The sequence below is a fragment of the Microtus oregoni genome, unplaced genomic scaffold, assembly GCF_018167655.1.
Source record: "Microtus oregoni isolate MIOR12 unplaced genomic scaffold, Mior012 000006F_ref0000085, whole genome shotgun sequence".
NCBI classification, from domain to species: Eukaryota; Metazoa; Chordata; class Mammalia; order Rodentia; family Cricetidae; genus Microtus; species Microtus oregoni.
Window position 1 is genome coordinate 39,117,353 of NW_024543065.1, and position 19,694 is coordinate 39,137,046.

Consider the following 19,694-nt stretch of genomic DNA (forward strand, 5'->3'; position numbering starts at 1 on the left):
TTTATTATATTTAGGTATGACCCTTGTATCCCTAATCTCTCCAAGACTTTTAACATAAAGGGGTGTTGAATTTTGTCGAATGCTTTTTCAGCTTCTAATGAAATGATCATATGGTTTTTTTCTTTCAATTTATTTATATGCTGGATTACATTGATAGATTTTCGTATGTTGAACCAGCCCTGCATCGATGGGATGAAGCCTACTTGATCACAATGGATAATTTTTCGGGTGTGTTTTTGGATTCGGTTTGCCAGTATTTTGTTGAGGATTTTTGCGTCGATGTTCATGAGTGAGATTGGCCTGCAATTCTCTTTCCTGTTTGAGTCTTTGTGTGGTTTTGGTATCAGAGTAACTGTAGCTTCATAAAAGGAATTAGGTAATGACCCTTCTTTTTCTATATTGTGGAATACATTAAGGAGTATAGGTATTAGCTCTTCTTGGAAGTTCTGGTAGAATTTTGCTTTGAAACCATCTGGTCCTGGGCTTTTTTTGGTAGGGACGTTTTTGATAACAGCTTCTAATTATTCGCGACCAACAGGTCTGTTTAGATTGTTCACCTGGTCCTGGTGTAACTTTGGTATATGGTATTTATCTAAAAAAGTGTCCATTTCTTTTACATTTTCCAGTTTTGTTTTATACAGGCTTTTGTAATAAGATCTAATGATTCTCTGAATTACCTCTGTGTCTGTGGTTATGTCCCCCTTTTCATTTCTGATCTTATTAATTTGCAAATTCTCTCTCTGCCGTTTGATTAGTTTGGATAGGGGTTTATCAATCTTGTTGATTTTCTCCAGGAACCAGCTTTTTGTTTCATTGATTCTTTGGATTGTTTTCTGTGTTTCTATTTTGTTGATTTCCGCCCTCAGTTTGATTATTTCCAGTCTTCTACTCCTCCTAGGTGAGTCTGCTTCTTTTTTTTCTAGAGCTTTCAGGTGGGCTGTTAAGTCTCCAATATGTGCTTGCTCTGTTTTCTTTAAGTGGGCACTTAGTGTGATGAACTTTCCTCTTAGCACTGCTTTAATAGTGTCCCATAAGTTCGAGTATGTTGTTTCTTTATTTTCATTGAATTCAAGGAAGACTTTAATTTCTTTCTTTATTTCTTCCTTAATTCAGGTTTGGTTCAGTAGTTGACTGTTCAGTTTCCATGAGTTTGTAGGCTTTCTGGGGGTAGCATTGTTGTTGAATTCTAACTTTAATCCATGGTGATCTGATAAGACACAGGTGGTTACTAATATTTTTTTGTAACTGTTTAAGTTAGCTTTGCTACCGAGTATGTGGTCAATTTTCGAGAAGGTTCCATGAGCTGCAGAGAAGAAGGTATATTCTTTCCTATTTGGGTGGAATAATCTATAGATGTCTGTTAAGTCCATTTGCTTCATTACCTCCATTAATTCTCTAATTTCTCTGTTAGGTTTCTGTCTGATTGACCTGTCCATTGGTGAGAGAGGAGTGTTGAAGTCTCCTTCTATTAGTGTGTGTGGTTTGATGGCTGCCTTGAGTTTTAGTAATGTTTCTTTTATGTACGTGGGCGCTTTTATATTAGGGGCATAGATATTCAGGATTGAGACTTCATCCTGATGAATTGTTCCTGTTATGAGTATAAAATGTCCCTATCCATCTCTTCTGATTGATTTCAGTTTGAAGTCAACTTTGTTAGAAATTAGTATGGCCACACCTGCTTGTTTCTTAGGTCCATTTGCTTGATAAGCCTTTCCCCAGCCCTTTACTCTGAGTAGGTGCCTGTCTTTGTGGTTGAGGTGTGTTTCTTGTAGACAGCAGAATGTTGGATCCTGTTTTCGTATCCAATCTCTTAGCCTGTGCCTTTTTATAGGTGAGTTGAGGCCATTAACATTAAGTGATATTAATGACCAGTCGTTGTTAACTCCGGTCACTTTTTTAATAGTAGGGTTTGTGTGTTTCCCTTCTTTGAGTTGCGCTGGTGAAAGGTCTCTAAATGACTGAGTTATTGTGGTCATTGTTGGACTCCTTGGTTAGTGATTTTCCTTCTATTATTTTCTGTAAGGCTGGATTAGTGGCTATGTATTGTTTAAATTTTTTTTATCCTGGAAAATTTTGTTTTCTCCATTTATAGTGAATGAAAGCTTGGCTGGAAATAGTAGTCTGGGCTTGCATCCATGATCTCTTAGTTTTTGCAGTACATCTATCCAGGACCTTCTGGCTTTCATGGTTTTCATAGAGAAATCAGGTGTAAGTCTGATAGGTTTACCTTTATAAGTAACATGGCCTTTTTCTTTGCGGCTCTTAGTATTCTTTCTTTATTCTGTATATTTTGTGTTTTGATTGTTACATGGCGAGGTGATGTTTTTTTTTTTTTTTGATCCAGCCTATTTGGTGTTCTGTATGCTTCTTGAACCTTCATAGGTACATCTTTCTTCATGTTGGGAAAGTTTTCTTCTATAATTTTATTAAGTATATTTTCTGGACCATTGAGCTGCACTTCTTCTCCTTCTTTTACTCCAATTATTCTTAGGTTTGGTCTTTTTATTGTGTCCCAGATTTCCTGAATGTTTTGTGATGAGAATTTTTTGGTTTTGCTGTTTTCTTTGATCAGTGTGTTTATTTTCTCTATGGTATCTTCAGTGTCTGACATTCTCTCTTCTATCTCTTGTAATCTGTTGGTAGTACTTGTCTCTGTAGTTCCTGTTCGTTTACCCAGATTTTCCATCTCCATTCTTCCCTCGGTTTGTGCTTTCTTCATTGCTTCCATTTCATTCTTCAAGTCTTGAACTGCTTTCTTAACCTGTTTGATTGCTTTTTCTTGTTTCTCTTGGTTTTCTTGTGTGTCTTTGAGCAATTTATTCATTTCCTCTACCGTTTTGTTTGTAATCTCTAATTGTTTATGGCAGTTTTTCACCTCCTGTTTAAGGTCCTCTATTATTTTCATATAGTTCACTTTCGAGTCGATTTCTTCTATTTCTTCAGGAGTACGGTGTACAATTCTTCTTATTTCGGAATCCCTGGGTTCTGGTGGTGTCATGTTGCCTTTCAGGTTGTTGGAGGAATTCTTGCATTGGCACCTTCCCATCTCTTCCTTCAAATGGAGCCAGGAGAGGCCTGGTGTCTTGGTCCAGTCTTTGCTGTGATTGACTCTCTGGGTATATCTCTTCAGTGTAGAAGCAGGAACCGTTCCCGTCCAGATGGGATTCCTCAGCAACTAAACAGGGCTGCCGGTAGCCCAATGATCCAGGGACAACAGGATGAATGGAGCAAGTGGGGGGCGGTATCCAGGAGCGCACAGGAAGCCTGGCGCCGGAGCTGAAGGTGCCCGGGCTCCCTTACAGGGGACCCTGAGGCCTGCCCGGTAGGCAGGCACTCATCGCTCTGGGTGGGTAGCCTTAGTGTAGGAGCTTAAAACTGTTCTTGAGCACTGGTCCTAGCATACAGCAGGGCAGGGTTGGGGAGGGGTGCTGGGGGGGCTGGGTCGTGCAAAAGAAAGACAGCCCTGCAGAAGGAGCTGGGGGAGGGGGGTTTGTGCTCTCTTCCGGGACAGTCCGCCCCTGGATAGCACACACTCACCCGTCCTAATGGGATTCCTCAGCAACTCCAGTTTTCAAGTCTTGAACTGTTTCCATTATATGTTTCATTGTTTTTCCTTGGTTTTCCAGGGTGTCATTCACTGAATTATTCAATTCTTCAAACTTTCTGTTATATTTCTCATCCATTAGTATAAGGGTGTTTTTTACATGCTGTTTAAGGGCATCAATCACTTTCATGAAGTCAATCTTTTCTACTTCTTGATTAAGGTGTTCATGTCCTCCCTTTGTGAGGTCACTGGTTTCTGGTGGCTTCATGTTGCTTTTCAGCTTGTTGGGTGAATTCTTGCCTTGGCGTCTGCCCATCTCTTCTTCCAAATGCTCCCTTATGGATCTTCTTTTACCAGATCAGGTCTCCTTGCCTACCCAACGCTGGCTCTCCCCAATGTTGGCTCTCCTGGCGCTGAGAGATCAGGTCTCCATGCCCAACGCTGGCTCTCCTGGCGCCGAGAGATCAGGCCTCCGTGCTGGTTGTGCAGCCCGCAAACAAAGAGCCTACCCTGCTTGGTGCAGGCAGGCCATAGAAACAAAGGAACTCCAGTCCGCTTGGGTGCCCCGAGGATTCAGACCCAGTGCCCAGACAGGCTGGGCTGGGTGATGTTATGTGCCGAAAGAGGGCAGTGGGGCCGAAGTGGGGAGGGTTCTGGATGGAAGCTGGGTGGGCCAGGAAGAAAGAGGAAGCACCCAGGGAGTAGAGACCCTGCAGAGAGCCCAAGAAGGATAGGGGGCCAAGGAACCCCCGAGCTCCCCGTCCCAGGCTGGCACCGTGGACCAGAAACTCACCCCAACGCTGGGTCTCCTGGCGCTGAGAGATCAGGTCTCCGTGCTGGTTGGGCAGCTCGCAAACAAAGCGCCTACCCTGCTTGGTGCAGGCAGGCCACAGAAACAAAGGAACTTCAGCCCACCTGGGCGCCCCGAGGACTCGGACCCAGTGCCCAGACAGGCTGGGCTGGGCGATGCCATGCGCCGAAAGAGCTCTTTTCCATTTTCTAATGAATGAATAAGCATCTCACAAAGAGCATGTGTCACAGTACACACAGAATTGTATTAGCATAACTGTTATCTGTAAAAGCCATTTCAGAAGTCTATACCGTTAGCCATTCCATTGAAAATTTGGATGAGCAGTACTGTGTCTCACCCTTTGAAGTTGAGATTTCACAGTTGAATTTTATCCACTCTAGCTTTGCAAAGTAGTCATCTGAGTATTTGAGGGAGTTCAATATCTAGAAAAAGTTTTTAAAATTAGAAATCTCAGCATTGTGTTGTTTAAAATCTAGAGTCAAGTGCACAGTCTCACTTACTTGTAGGGACAGCCCCCTGTGAGGTGGTGACCCATATTCTCTGTATTCCTAGTGATTCTCACATCCTAAAACTCATAGCTAGAGTACTGCCTGTGTCAAAATAAATGATCACAACATTTGTGGAGCAAGTCAATGTCATGTTTTGGTTTTAATACACTTCAGCTCTTGATGTGTACCTGGTATAATGTTCTCAAAGGTGAAGCAGAGTATAAAGCTAAGGAATGGGCTGGGTCCAGCCATCAAAGCCACAGGTTTAATCCTAGCCATATTGTTTAGCAAATGAAAGATTCATGTGGTCAGAAAAGGAGAGATACAGTAAAAATAGTTTCAGAAGGAAAAAGCCTCTAAACAGTTAACAGTGTGTTTAAAAATATTATGTAGACTTTGGAGAGAAAGGAAAAAAGGTTAAAGTACTTAAAATACAAAAGAAAGAAAGACAGTGGTTGGGTGTGGTGGCACACACCTTTAATTCCAATACTTGGGAGTCAGAGGCAGACAGACCTCTGTGAATTCAAAGTGTGTTGGCACACACTTTTAACCCTAGCACTTGGGAGGCAGGGGTGGGCATATCTCTGTGAGTCCAAAGACAGCCTGGTCTACAAAATGAGTTCCAGGACAAAGATACACAGAAAAACTCTGTCTCAAAGCCAAAAATTAAAAAAATAAAAATAAAAAAGTAGAGGTTAAAATAAAGCCATGTAAATATGAGAAATACACAGAAAGTCTGGATACTGTATGCTTTTATGTACTCTCTAAATTGCTTGAATGCTGAGGAAGGAGCAAGAGCTACCAAAAGATATTTGTTTATAAATGATACTGAATTATTCCAAGATAGGTATTTTGAAAATACCTCGACTCCAAAATTGAAGTAAAAAGGTATGTTACTTTGGAGAAGAGATTCTATTTTTGTTTCCACAGGAAATGAGAGGCTGTGGATTATTCTGAGTTACAAAAAATCAGTTTTGATCATGGAAGACCCCCTTGAAATCTCTGGTAGGAGCAGATGGCCCAGATGTCTGAGTTCTACAACCAGAACAGATTCAAGACTGTTGTCTGAGATAATCAAGCCTCACAGGATACTCCAGTCATAACTTGATCATAATTCTAAATTTCTTTAGGTCTCCATAAAATTATCAGCTCCCCCAATCAGCAGAGAGTAGCCTGGAAAAGTGTGTCCACATTTCCAAAAAATAGACTATGGATACTGTCCTTTGTTTAGAATGTTGGTTACAAGTTGTTATAGATAATGGCCAGAAGAAAAGCTAAACAACGTATATTAGATACAGAGTTCTTGGTTTTTTCTTTTAAAGGGGGAAGTGATGTGGGACAATGGTCTGTACTCCATCACTTATATTTTAAATAGATGCTGATTGGCCAGTAGCCAGGCAGGAAGTATAAGTAGGGTGACCAGACGGGAAGTAGATGCGGGGCAATGAGAATTCTGGGAAGAAGGAAGTACAGTCTGCAGTTGTGATACAGCCACAGAAAAAGCATAATACCTTGCCAAATAAGGTACCCAGTCACATGCCTAACATAGACAAGTATAATGGGTTAATATAAGTTACAAGATATAATAAGAAGTCTGAGCTACTAGGCCAATCAGCATTTATTGAAATTATATGTGACAGGATACAGATCATTGTCTCACAGCAACTGGGTGGTATATGCCTTTAATCATGGTAGTGCATACCTTTCATCCCAGCACTAGGGAAGATTATAAAATGTGAGAAAACAGTGCTCATCACAAATTCTCATTCTGAGATTCCAGGAGGCAGGATTACCATTTCTGACTGAGATTAAAGTAAGAAACCAGTGGCTGAATCTTTTGCTTTTCTGATCTTCAGGTTGAACCCCAAATTATTACCCTGAGTTTTTATTATTTATGCTTCATTTGGCATCCAACTTTTGGAGCACAAATTTATGAAAAAAAAATATTTGTCTGAGGCTTTCTTGCCTCCATCCCAAGCCAGAGCAGGGGTTGGAATTCTATTTCTAGGAATTGGAACACAAACCTAGCCACCTGTGTTCAGGAAAAAAAACTAGTACTCTCAGCTCCCATCTTATCCGACTTAGCTTCTATGTAATGATGGAAAATACACAGAGAATCTGGAATCAGTACGTTATTGTGTAGTCTTTGAATTGAGAAAGAGGCAACAGCTGCTAAAAAACATTTGATTATAAATGCTGCTGGATTAATCCAACCTATATATTTTGAAAATGCCTTGACTTTAAAATTTAAGTCAAATGATGTGCTACTTTATTGTTTTATTATTTTTTCTCATTTCTTTTTACCCCTTCATCTGGTGATGGATGAGATAAGAGACAGAGACCCACATTGGAGCACCAGACTGAGCTCCCAAGGTCCAAATGAGGAGCAGAAGGACATGAGCAAGGAAGTCAGGACCGTGAGGGGTGCACCCACCCACTTAGATGGTGGGGCTGACCTATTGGGAGCTCATCAAGGTCAGCTGGACTGGGACTGAGGGAGCACGTGATCAAACCAGAATCTCTGAATGTGGCGGACAATGAGGGCTGACTGAAAGCCAAGGACAATGGTACTGGGTTTTGATCCTACTGCATGTACTGGCTTTGTGGGAGCCTAGCCTGTTTGTATGCTCACCTTCCTAGACCTGGATGGAGGGGGGAGGACCTTGGACTTCCCACAGGGCAGGGAACTGTTTCTGCTCTTTGGACTGGAGAGGGAGGGCGAAGAGGGATGGGGGAGTGGGAGGGAAATGGGAGGTGGGGAGGAGGCAGAAATGTTTAATAAAAAAAAAGTGATGTGCTACTTTGAAGAGGCTTTGCTTTTGCTTCCAAAAAAGTGAAAGGCTGTGTATTCATTCTGCATTAAGAAAAATAAGGTTTGATGAAAATGCCTTAACTTCAAAATTTAAGTCAAAACATATGTTACTTTGGAGAAGAGGTTTTGCTTTTCTTTCTATAGGAAATGAGAGTCTGTGGATTCAATGTTGGATAAAAAGTTAAGGTTTAATCAGCCATGGATTTATTCTCGGATTAAGAAAAATATGGTTTGGGGGCTGGAGAGATGGCTCAGTGGTTAAGAGCATTGCCTGCTCTTCCAAAGGTCCTGAGTTCAATTCCCAGCAACCACATGGTGGTCCACAACCATCTGTATTGAGGTCTGGCACCCTCTTCTGGCTAACTCCATACAAAATAAATAAATAAATATTTTTTAAAAAAAGAAAAATATGGTTTGATTGAAAAAGACCCTCTGAAAAATCTCCTGTGGGAACACATGAACCAGATAATCCAACATTTCAGAGTACATTTGTTGCAGTTTCCTCTGAGTTCAACATCCAGAACAGCTTCACAACTGCTGGTTGATATGATCCAGCCTCACAACATACTCCAGTAAGGACTTGACCATAATCATATTTTGTCTTTGGGTTACCAAAAGATTATCAGTGCCCCTAGTCATCCGTAAGTAGCCTATAAAACCATAGGATCTTCAGGCATTTATGTTTTCCATTGAGAATTCAGGTCTGAGTTTATATGTTACTTGATTTTTTTTCCTTTGCAGCTCTTAATATTCTTTCTTTGTTTGGTATGTTTTGTGCTTTGATTATTACATGACAAGGGTACTTTTTATGTTGAGTCTATTGGTGTTCTGCAAGTTTCTTGTACCTGCATAGGAATATTTTACTTCAGGTTGGGAAGGTTTTCTTCTTTGATTTTGTTTAATATAGTGTCTGTGCCTTTGAGCTGGCGCTCTCAATCTTCTATTTCTATTATTGTTATGCTTGATCTTTTCATGGTGTCCCATATTTCCTGGATAATTTGTATTAAGTATTTACTGAATTTAATGTTTTCTTTGACCATTGATTCTTTTTTCTCTAATATATTTTCAACACCTGAGATTATCTCTTCCATCTCATGTATTCTGTTGGCTAAGCTTGCTTCTGTTGTTTTTGTTCATTTACCCAAATTTCCCATATCCAGAATTCCCTCTATTTGTGTTTTCTTTATTGCCTGTATTTCAGTCTTCAAGTCTTGAACTGTTTGAGCTGCTTGTTTCTACTGTTTGTTTTCTTCTTGGTTTTCTTATTTTGGGGTGTGTGATTTATTGATTTTTTTTTGTTTGTATTTTCCTCCATTTTTAAGGGATTTTTTCATTTCCCCTTTCAAGTTTAAAAAAGTTTTTTCCTTCACATATCTCCCTGCAATCCTCTGAATATAGTATGAAAGATTATGTACAGAGTATAAAATCCAAGGTGGATGGAGGACACCAAAGAAAAAGGTCTTTAAACACAAAAGAAATCACAGAACCTGAGGTAACAGGCACAGTTCTTACATGTGTGTTTCCCAGTTGGGGTCCCAGACCTGAAAGTAGAAGTAAACAGAAGCTTTATCCCTATTCCTGAAGCAATATCCAATTTATAATCACTGACTAATGATAATTGCCTTTCCTCCAAAGAGTCTCAATAGGGAAATTTGCACGCCCAGAAGTAGATGTGAACAGATAATTCACTAAGCCTCATTTTCAGATGTCCTTGTCTTATAATGTTGTGTCAGAATTTCCCTTTCTCTCTAATTGTTTGGCTTGTCATATCATATCTATTATGCAATACATACACACACACATATATAATGTACATATATATAACAATTCCCACATTTTAACATATATATACTTTGCATATATATTATAAGTTTCAGGTTAATTTTTTTGGTTTATTGAGACAGCATTTCCCTGTGTCCCTAGCTCTGTCCTGGAACTAGCTCTTGTAGACCAGGCTGGCCTCAAATTCACAGTGATTTACCTGTCTCTGACCCTTGAGTGCTAGTATTAAAGGTGTGCACCACTAAGGTCCCACTCAGGTTAAATTTTTATGGAATTCTTGAGTGTGCAATCCAATTGGTTGAATTCCCATCTATTTTTTTTAAATATTTATTTATGATGTATACAGTGTTCTGTCTGTATGTATGCTTGCTGGCCAGAAGAGGGCACCAGATCTCATTACAGATGGTTGTGAGCCACCATGTGGTTGCTGGGAATTGAACTCAGGACCTCTGGAAGAACAGTCAGTGCTCTTACCCTCTGAGCCATCTCTCCAGCCCCCTCCCATCTATTTTTTTGATCTTTTCTTTATGTTTCCTCATTTTGACCTAACATAATGCATTTAGCTTTTTTAATCTTAGTATATTTTTTTATTTCTTCCCTGTAGAAATGGTTTTTCAATGAGAGATAGAAAGGGATGGATAAGATAACATAAAGGGGTTATAGAAAGTATTAGAAAAGAATAAAGAAATAAAGGCAGGAGAAGCCCTAACCAAGGGATATTATGTGGAAAAATATTTTTGATGAAGGAAAAAAATAAAACCAGTGTTCTATTTCATTGTTTTGTAAAATTCAATTTTAAGATGAACATTATCTTTTAATACAATCTATACTCACAATAGGGAGGGGAGAAGAAAGAGTTGTATTATGCAGAGCTAACAATGAACATTATAGGAAAATCTGTGGGCTGTGTTTCTATGCCCAAATATTACAGGAAGACAGCAAAAAGAGAAAATAAACTCATGTGACAGACAAAATCAAGTGGTCATCACACTAACTTAGCATCTTCTGGGAACTACTGTTAAAGCATTTCAGTTTCATGATTTAAGTTTGTCAAAGTCTAATATTTACCACGGAAAGATATCTATCTATATGTTTACATATATCTAGATAAATATAGATAGATATCTTTTATTTTTTCTTTTCTGTTTTAAAAAGTAAAAATAGTATAGTTATGAATTCAGTATATTGAATCTAATATACAGAATATATAGTTTTATATTTTCCTATTCAAAACAATAAATGAGATATATATTTCATAAAAGTCTCTATTACCATAATGTAATCAATAGAAAATAATTGTGTAGATATTTTATATATTGTTCTTTACTGTATCATGTATGATATAAGCATGTATTGTTTAATTGCACCATATTTAAATTCAGGTAATTTAAAATTAAAATTTAATTTTCATTGTTATTATATTATCTGCAAATAAGAGATTCATAAATTTAAAAATAATTTAATTTCAACTAGTTATATTGTGCTTTTTGAGTGTATTATTATGTGCATATCTGAATGTACATGTCCTTGAAAGCAAGAAGAGTGCAACCCTTTCATTGGAGCTATTGTTATAGGAAAGTGTCAACTGCAAGTTTCGGAGAATGGATAGTGAACTCATATCCGTGAAGAAAACACATATGACATTAAATTCTGGGACACCTTTTTATTTTTCTCAATATCCTTTATATCTCTTTATTAAAACATTTCTTTCTCTCTCCTAAATTCTACTCTTGTTACTCAAAGGATAAATCACGATTCTCTTTTATTTCCATAAAAGAGGGAAAATTTGTTCCACCATCTGAAAGAATTTTTATTCTACTATAAGATTTCTCTGTTTTCATTTGCATTTAAAGTCCCACATTCACTCAGATATCAATAGTATTACTGGGAGTTTATGTCAAATCTTACTGTGCAATTGTGAAATAAAGGAAAACATCTCCTATGTGTCAGTGTTCAAGAAATGGATCTGACTCATGGATCGATCTCACTCATGAACATCGATGCAAAAATCTTCAACAAAATACTGGCAAACCGAATCCAAGAACACATTAGGAAAATTATCCATTATGATAAAGTAGGCTTCATCCCAGGGATGCAGGGCTGGTTCAACATACAAAAATCTATCAATGTAATCCAGCATATAAATAAACTGAAAGAAAAAAACCATATGATCATTTCATTAGATGCTGAAAAAGCATTTGACAAAATTCAACACCCCTTTATGATAAAAGTATTGGAGAGATTAGGGATACAAGGGTCATACCTAAATATAATAAAAGCTATATACAGCAAGCCGACAGCTAACATTAAATTAAATGGAGAGAAACTTAAAGCCATCCCACTAAACTCAGGAACACGACAAGGCTGTCCACTCTCGCCATACCTCTTCAATATAGTACTTGAAGTTCTAGCAATAGCAATAAGACAACATAAGGGGATCAAAGGGATTCGAATTGGAAAGGAAGAAGTTAAACTTTCGTTATTTGCAGATGATATGATAGTGTACATAAGCGACCCCAAAAACTCCACCAAAGAACTTTTACAGCTGATAAACACCTTTAGTAATGTGGCAGGATACAAGATAAACTCCAAAAAATCAGTCGCCCTCTTATACACAAAGGATATGGAAGCAGAGAGGGAAATCAGAGAAGCTTCACCTTTCACAATAGCCACAAACAGCATAAAATATCTTGGGGTAACTCTAACCAAGGAAGTGAAAGATCTATTTGACAAGAACTTTAAGGCATTGAAGAAAGAAATTGAGGAGTATAACAGAAAATGGAAGGACCTTCCTTGCTCTTGGATTGGGAGGATCAACATAGTAAAAATGGCAATTCTACCAAAGGCAATTTATAGATTCAATGCAATCCCCATCAAGATCCCATCAAAATTCTTCACAGATCTTGAGAGGACAATAATCAACTTTATATGGAAAAACAAAAAACCCAGGATAGCCAAAACAATCCTATACAATAAAGGATCTTCTGGAGGCATTACCATCCCTGACTTCAAACTCTATTACAGAGCTACAGTGATGAAAACAGTGTGGTACTGGCATAAAAACAGAGAAGTTGACCAATGGAATCGTATAGAAGACCCGAATTTTAACTCACAAACCTATGAGCACCTCATTTTTGATAAAGGAGCCAAAAGTATACAATGGAAGAAAGAAAGCATTTTTAACAAATGGTGCTGGCATAACTGGATGTCAACCTGTAGAAGAATGAAAATAGACCCATATTTATCACCATGCACAAAACTCAAGTCCAAATGGATTAAAGACCTCACTATCAGTCAGAACACAGTGAACCTGATAGAAGAGAAAGTGGGAAGTACCCTACAGGAGATGGGCACAGGAGATCGCTTCCTATGTGTAACCCCAACAGCACAGACTTTAAGGGCAACATTGAATAAATGGGACCTACTAAAACTGAGAAGCTTCTGTAAAGCAAAGGACACTGTCACCAAGACAAATAGGCAACCTACTGACTGGGAGAAGATCTTCACCAACCCCGCAACAGACAAAGGTCTGATCTCCAAAATATATAGAGAACTCAGGAAACTAGACTTTAAAATGCTAATTAACCCAATTAAAAAATGGGGCACTGAACTGAACAGAGAATTCTCAGCAGAGGAAGTTCAAATGGCCAATAGACACTTAAGGTCATGCTCAACCTCCTTAGCAATTAGGGAAATGCAAATCAAAACAACTTTGAGATATCATCTTACACCTGTCAGAATGGCTAAAATAAAAAACTCCAATGATAGCCTTTGCTGGAGAGGCTGTGGAGGAAGGGGAACACTCATCCATTGCTGGTGGGAATGCAATCTTGTGCAACCACTTTGGAAATCGGTGTTTCGGTTTCTCAGGAAATTCGGGATCAACTTACCCCTGGACCCAGCAATACCACTCCTGGGAATATACCCAAGAGATGCCCTATCACATGACAAGAGCATTTGTTCAACTATGTTCATAGCAGTATTATTTGCAATAGCCAGAACCTGGAAACAACCTAGATGCCCTTCAATGGAAGAATGGATGAAGAAAGTGTGGAATATCTACACATTAGAGTACTATGCTGCGTTAAAAAAAATGACTTCTCAAAATTTGCATGCAAATGGATGGAAATAGAAAACACTATTCTGAGTGAGGTATCCCAGACCCAAAAAGATGAACATGGGATGTACTCACTCATAATTGGTTTCTAGCCATAAACAAGGGTCACGGAGTCTACACTTGGTGATCCCAAAGAAGCTAAGTAAGAAGGGGAACCAAAGGAAAAGCATATAGTTGTCCTCTTGGCTATGGGAAGTAGACAAAATTGCCGGGGAGAAAATTGAGATCTTGGGGGTGGGGTGGGATGGGGGTAAGGGGAGATGGGGAGAGAGGGGGGAGAGGGGGAGAATGGGGGGAGCTTGGGGAAGGGGGAGGATTGGGATGAAGGAAGGTTGGATGGGGGAGCACGGAAGCACGGTTCTTAGTTAAGGGAGCCACTTTAGGGTGGGCCAGAGACTTGACCCTAGAGGGGCTCCCTAGTGCCCAAGATGAGGTTCCCAGTTAGTTCCTTGGGCAGCTGTGGATTGGGAACCTGAAATGACCCTGTCCTAGAGCAATACTGACGAATATCTTGCATATCATCATAGAATCTTCATCTTTTGATGGATAGAGATAGAGACAGAGACCCACACAGGAGCACTGGACTGAGCTCCCTGGTCCCAAGGAGGAGCAGAAGGAGGGAGAACATGAGCAAAGAATTCGGGACCATGAGGCGTGCATCCACCCACTGAGACAGTGGAGCTGATCTACGGGGAGCTCACCAAGGCCAGCTGGACTGTGACCGAAAAAGCATGGGATAAAACCGGACTCTCTGAACATGGCGAACAATGAGGGCTGATGAGACGCCAAGGACAATGGCAGGGGGTTTTGATCCTACTTAATGTGCTGGCTTTGTGGGAGCCTAGCCAGTTTGGGTGTTCACCTTCCTAGGTATGGACGGAGGGGGGAGGACCTAGGACTTAACACAGGGCAGGGAACCCGGACTGCTCTGTGGACTGGAGAGGGAGGGGGAGAGGAGTTGGGGGAGGGGGAGAAGGGTGGGAGGAGGGGGAGAAGGGTGGGAGGAGGGGGAGAAGGGTGGGAGGAGGGGAAGGGAAATGGGAGGCTGAGAGTAGGTGGAAACTTGTTTTTTGTTTATGTTTTTTTTTCTTCTTTTCGCAATAAAAAAAAAGAAAAAAAAGAAATGGATCTGATAAAGAAAGTGGCTATGTGGATGATTATAGATGACAATGTACAGAAAAGTAATATACATGACACTGCTGTGCCTCCTCATTAGAAGAAATGATGAGAATCATTAGCCATTCATACAGTTTACACTGTATTGTATTAGGTGGTTCTGTGCCAGTACTGTAGTTGTCAGTTACAATTTATGAAATGTGTGTAAAGGAATATGTTTTCTCCTTTATCTTTTGAAGAGAATTTCTCTCTGGTCTTAACAAAATTATGTAGCACTTGGAGATAAAAATGCATCCCAGTAGGCCTGCGCTGGAAGCTAAGATGGACAAGACCTCCACAGCATTCATTATCTTTCCCTTGGTGCTGTGGTAGACAGGGAGAAAGGTGATCCAGACACTGCAAAACAACAGCATGCTGAAGGTCAGTAACTTGGCTTTATTGAATGTGTCAGGGAGATTCCTGGCCAAGAATGCAACAAGGAAGCTCCCTAATGCAAGGGAGCCATGGTATCCCAGGACACAGTAGAATGCAGTAACTGAGCCCTTGTTGCACACAATGATGATTTGGCCATGCTCAGAGTGCACATCTTTGTCAATATAAGGAGGAGAAAATTGCAGCCAGATTGTACAGAGAATAATTTGGATTAGCGTACAGATGGCAATGATGTAGTTGGGAACACCAGAAATCAGAAAATACCTCATCCTCCTTCCAGGGACTGTGACTTTGAAAGCCAGCAGCACAGTCACTGTTTTGGCCAATACAGTGGAAACAGCCACAGTGAATACAACTCCAAATGTGATTTGTTGCAGAACACAGGCAGCTGAGTTGGGATGCCCAATGAAAAGCAAGGGACACAGGAAACAGAAGATGAGTGAAATTAGCAAGATGTAGCTGAGATTCTGGTTGTCGGCCTTCACAATGGGAGTGTCATGATACTTCACAAAAACCCCAAGAACCACAGTTGTGAATGCAGAGAAGAACAAGGCCATTAAGGTAAGAACCATCCCTAAGGTGTCATTGTAGTTCAGGAAGACCACATCTTTTTGAATACACTGGTTCTGCTCTCTGTTGGAATACCGGTCCTTTGGACACCTCACACATTTATCCACATCTTCTGGACAGAGAAAAGCATGATTACTACAACTTCTGCGATTTATTGACAGAATATTTCGATTCAGTGTTTTGAGTAAACATTGCAATGTCTACATCTTTGCTGATGACGTAGCTGAGAGACCCAGCTGCATGGCAATACTTTCATTTCAGAATATTCATTATATTTATGGGAAATGAAATAAAATAATGTTTTCTATTTAACTATGTCTTGATGATACCATTTTATATTATCAGAAAAGACAGATATTTTCAGTACTTTCTAAATGCTATGATGAATTGACTGAAACTATTGAGTTTACAGAGATTAAAATGATTAATCACTGTATTGCACAGCGTGTATTTTAATATCTCAGAATCCGGGGTTACAGAGATTTTTGATGTCTTTCTGTTTTATGAATGGTTTTCCTGAAATAGATGGAGATCATGTCTTTTATATGACAAGCTATGTGATACATTTTCTAATATAAATTCACCAGCCCGAACACCCTGATATATATGAAACAGGAAACAGAATCTGTAGGGAACAAAATAATAGGATCAAGTTGTCAACTAAAAGGAGATTGATTTGTCCAAGAGGACAATGGGTAGGGAAAAAGAATCAAAGACAGGAGATAGATAGTGAATAGGAGTATGTCAAAAAGAGAGGAGGAAAGGGGTTTTGGTCAAGGAGGACATAGCACTGTCTCTGGTTAGAGGAGACAGGTGTGGCCAGTATGAAAATAGCAGTTTATAAAGGTAAAAGCAGAACCCCCTGATAGGACAAATAATTTAATTTTGATTGAACAGGTTAATTCGGACAGTCATAAAACACCTTTTTTGCTCACTGGACTTCAATAGCATTTAATTGGATATCTTATAGTTTGGAGGCTAATTCCATTATTATGATCCTGGGACATGCAAACATGGAGGAAGACATGGTGCTGGAGAGGGAGTTGAGTATTCTAGGTCTTTGATCCATAGGCAACGGGAAGTAAATGGTCTCACTGTGAATGGCCTACCCTATGAAAGTACAAGAAGCTTAGAGATCACCAAATTGACTGAATCAAAAAAAATCCCCTTTCCATAAAATAATCAAAACACAAAACACACTGAATAAAGAAAGAATATTAAGAGCTTCAAAGGAAGAAAGTCTAGTAACATAAATAGGTAAACCTATCAGAATTACACCCGAATTCTCAAAGGAAACCATGAAAGCCAGAAGGTCTTGGATAGATGTGCTGCAGACCCTAACAGACCATGGATGCAAGCACAGGCTACTATACCCCACAAAGCTTTCTTTCACCATCGATGGAGAAAACAAGATATTCCAGGACAAAAACAGATTTAAACAATATGTATACACAAACCCAGCCTTACAGAATGTACTAGAAGGAAAACCACAACCCAAGGAAGCCAACAATACCCACAACAGCACAGACATCTGACAACCCTCCACCAACACAACTCAAAGTAGGGAAACACACAAACACTACCACCAAAAAAAATAATCGGAGTTAAGAACCACTGGTCGTTTATATGGTTTAATAGCAATGGATTCGATTCACCAGTAAAAAGGCACAGGTTCAGAGAATGGTAATGAAAACAGGACCCAACATTCTGCTGTTTACAAGAAACACACCTCAACTTCAAAGACAAAGACTATTTCAGAGTATAGGGTTGGGAAAAGATTTTCCAATCAAACAGACCTAGGAAACAAGTGCTTGTGGCTATCCTAATATCTTACAAAATTTATTTCAAACTAAAATCGGTCAGAAGAGATGCAAAAGGGCACTTTATGCTCATAACAGGAAAAATTCATCAAGATGACGTCTCAATCCTGAATATCTATGTCCCTAATATAAAAGCACCGACATATGTAAAAGAAACATTACTAGAACTCAAATCACACATCAAACCCCACACACTAATAGGAGGAGATTTCAACACTCCTCTCTCACCAATGCACAGGACAACCAGATAGAAACTTACCAGAAAAATAAGAAAACTAACAGATGTTTTTAATCAAATGGACTTAACAGACATCTATAGAACATTCCACACTTGTGTAGAATTCGGTCACTATGTTGTATGACTGTCAAAGCTGTTTCTTTGAGAAAACTCCAGCTAATACAGACTTTCAAGGAATCAAAGATGTATGTCATGGTATGAAGCACGCTTAGTAAAAACTCTGGGTCAGAAATTGGGGTTCAACCTGAAGATCTGAAAAGCAAAACACCCAGTCACTGGCTCTTACCTTGACCTCAGCCTGAAATGGCAATCTCAGAAAGAAACTGTCTGAGAGCTATCTTCCCACCCCATTTTATATTTCAGTCTATGTTTGGGATTCAAAGCATGCAACGCTGGGATAAAGGCATGTAAAACCCAATTTTTATATTAACCAGGGTGGCTACTGGGATTAAAGGTGTTTTTTCTTACCATAATCTCTTCTATAACGCTGAAAAGTAAGTTTTACCCTCATATCTTCAGACAGTCGTTATTTATTAAAGTACAGTTGAAATGCCTCTACATTTACCTTTTTGTCAAAAAAATAATAAAACGGCTATAATTAATATAAAACTATATACAATAAGTACAATGACTATATATAATATATACAAGGAAGAAATATATCCACAATATCGAGTCCATTTTCTATTGACATATTGAGAAAGAAATATTTAGTATGTAGCTTATCCTGGTGAGTCCAAAGGCTTATAGCTAATTTACTTTCTATCAGTGACTTACTTTTGCAACAAGGGAAGTAAACTCCCTGTGGAGTTTCTTCATTATCCATTATGTTCTTTGGAATAGATTGTTCTGCTCTATTTTCCTAAACTGTTGATAATACAAATTTTCAAGGCCTAGAAATTAGCATTACATTGTTAAGTGAGCTGTATAGGTACAATACCTTGAACAAGATTCAAAATGCATGTACAATATGCTTTCACAAAATTAATCTGAAATTTGTATCCATATACAAAATTGGTATCAATATTCAAAATTTGTATACAATATACAAAAATAAAACATATGTTTAATACATAAAACTAACAGACCATGTCTGAGAACTGTCCATCTTCCTCTCTAAGGCTCTGACTAAAGGCATATAGCACTGGGATTAAAGGTATGCACCCCCTGATTTCTATATCAGGTAGGGTAGTGACTGGGATTAAACATGCATGCCATTATGGCTACTGGGATTAAAGGTGTATGTTACCATAATGTGGTCTGTAAGGCTGACTGGTGGGATTGTTTTACTCTTAGATCTTCAGATAGTTTTTATTTATTAAAATACATTTGAAATGCCACTATAATGGTATAACAAGTTTTTTTAAAAATGAGTTTGTTAATAATCATAGTCCTATAAAAATTAACTTAGGAAAGTAATATATTTTATTTCTTCAGTTGTCTTTTGGTCCATTTGATCTACTCAGTAAGACTGAGAGAAGATGATCTATGTGATGTGAAGGATTTATCTCACTAGCAAACACTCACTTGTCTCATTAGAAACTTCATTTTGTGGGCAGGGGCTGCAATCAAAGCAGCAGGCTGCCATTCCCTCCTGCCAGAATTTTCTGAATCCAGGACCACAATCAGCACTGCACACAGAGGGTGGCATCTGGGAAAAATCAGATACATGCTGGTGTCAGGAGTTTTACCTACTTCTATAACTATATTTTATCATCATGTTGATATACCAATTAGCTAACTTTATATACACCAAAAGAGTTATCAGATTAAGCTTAATATCTTCTATAATACCACACATGCAAATGTATGGAAACAAACTGATGTAAATTTGAGTAGCTACCCATACCTAAAAATTTAGGAGGAATGGTTTTTTTTTTTATATGAACAAACAATGTAGAGCTTACAAAGTGTTTTTTCTACTTAATTTTCATCACAGTGACACAAAGTACATTAAGAAGTTA

The 19,694-nt window shown here is 38.9% G+C and overlaps 1 protein-coding gene across 1 annotated transcript; it reads right to left on the reverse strand.

Annotated features, from left to right (window-relative positions):
• Positions 1–14,861: 14,861 nt before the first annotated feature.
• LOC121449120 (vomeronasal type-2 receptor 116-like) lies at positions 14,862–19,381 on the reverse strand. The gene is made up of 2 exons (XM_041653343.1): positions 19,258–19,381; positions 14,862–15,781 (listed from the first exon to the last, which is right to left on the reverse strand). The coding sequence occupies exons 1-2, from the start codon at positions 19,379–19,381 to the stop codon at positions 14,862–14,864; spliced, it is 1,044 nt and encodes a 347-aa protein (XP_041509277.1).
• Between the last annotated feature and the right edge of the window lie 313 nt (positions 19,382–19,694).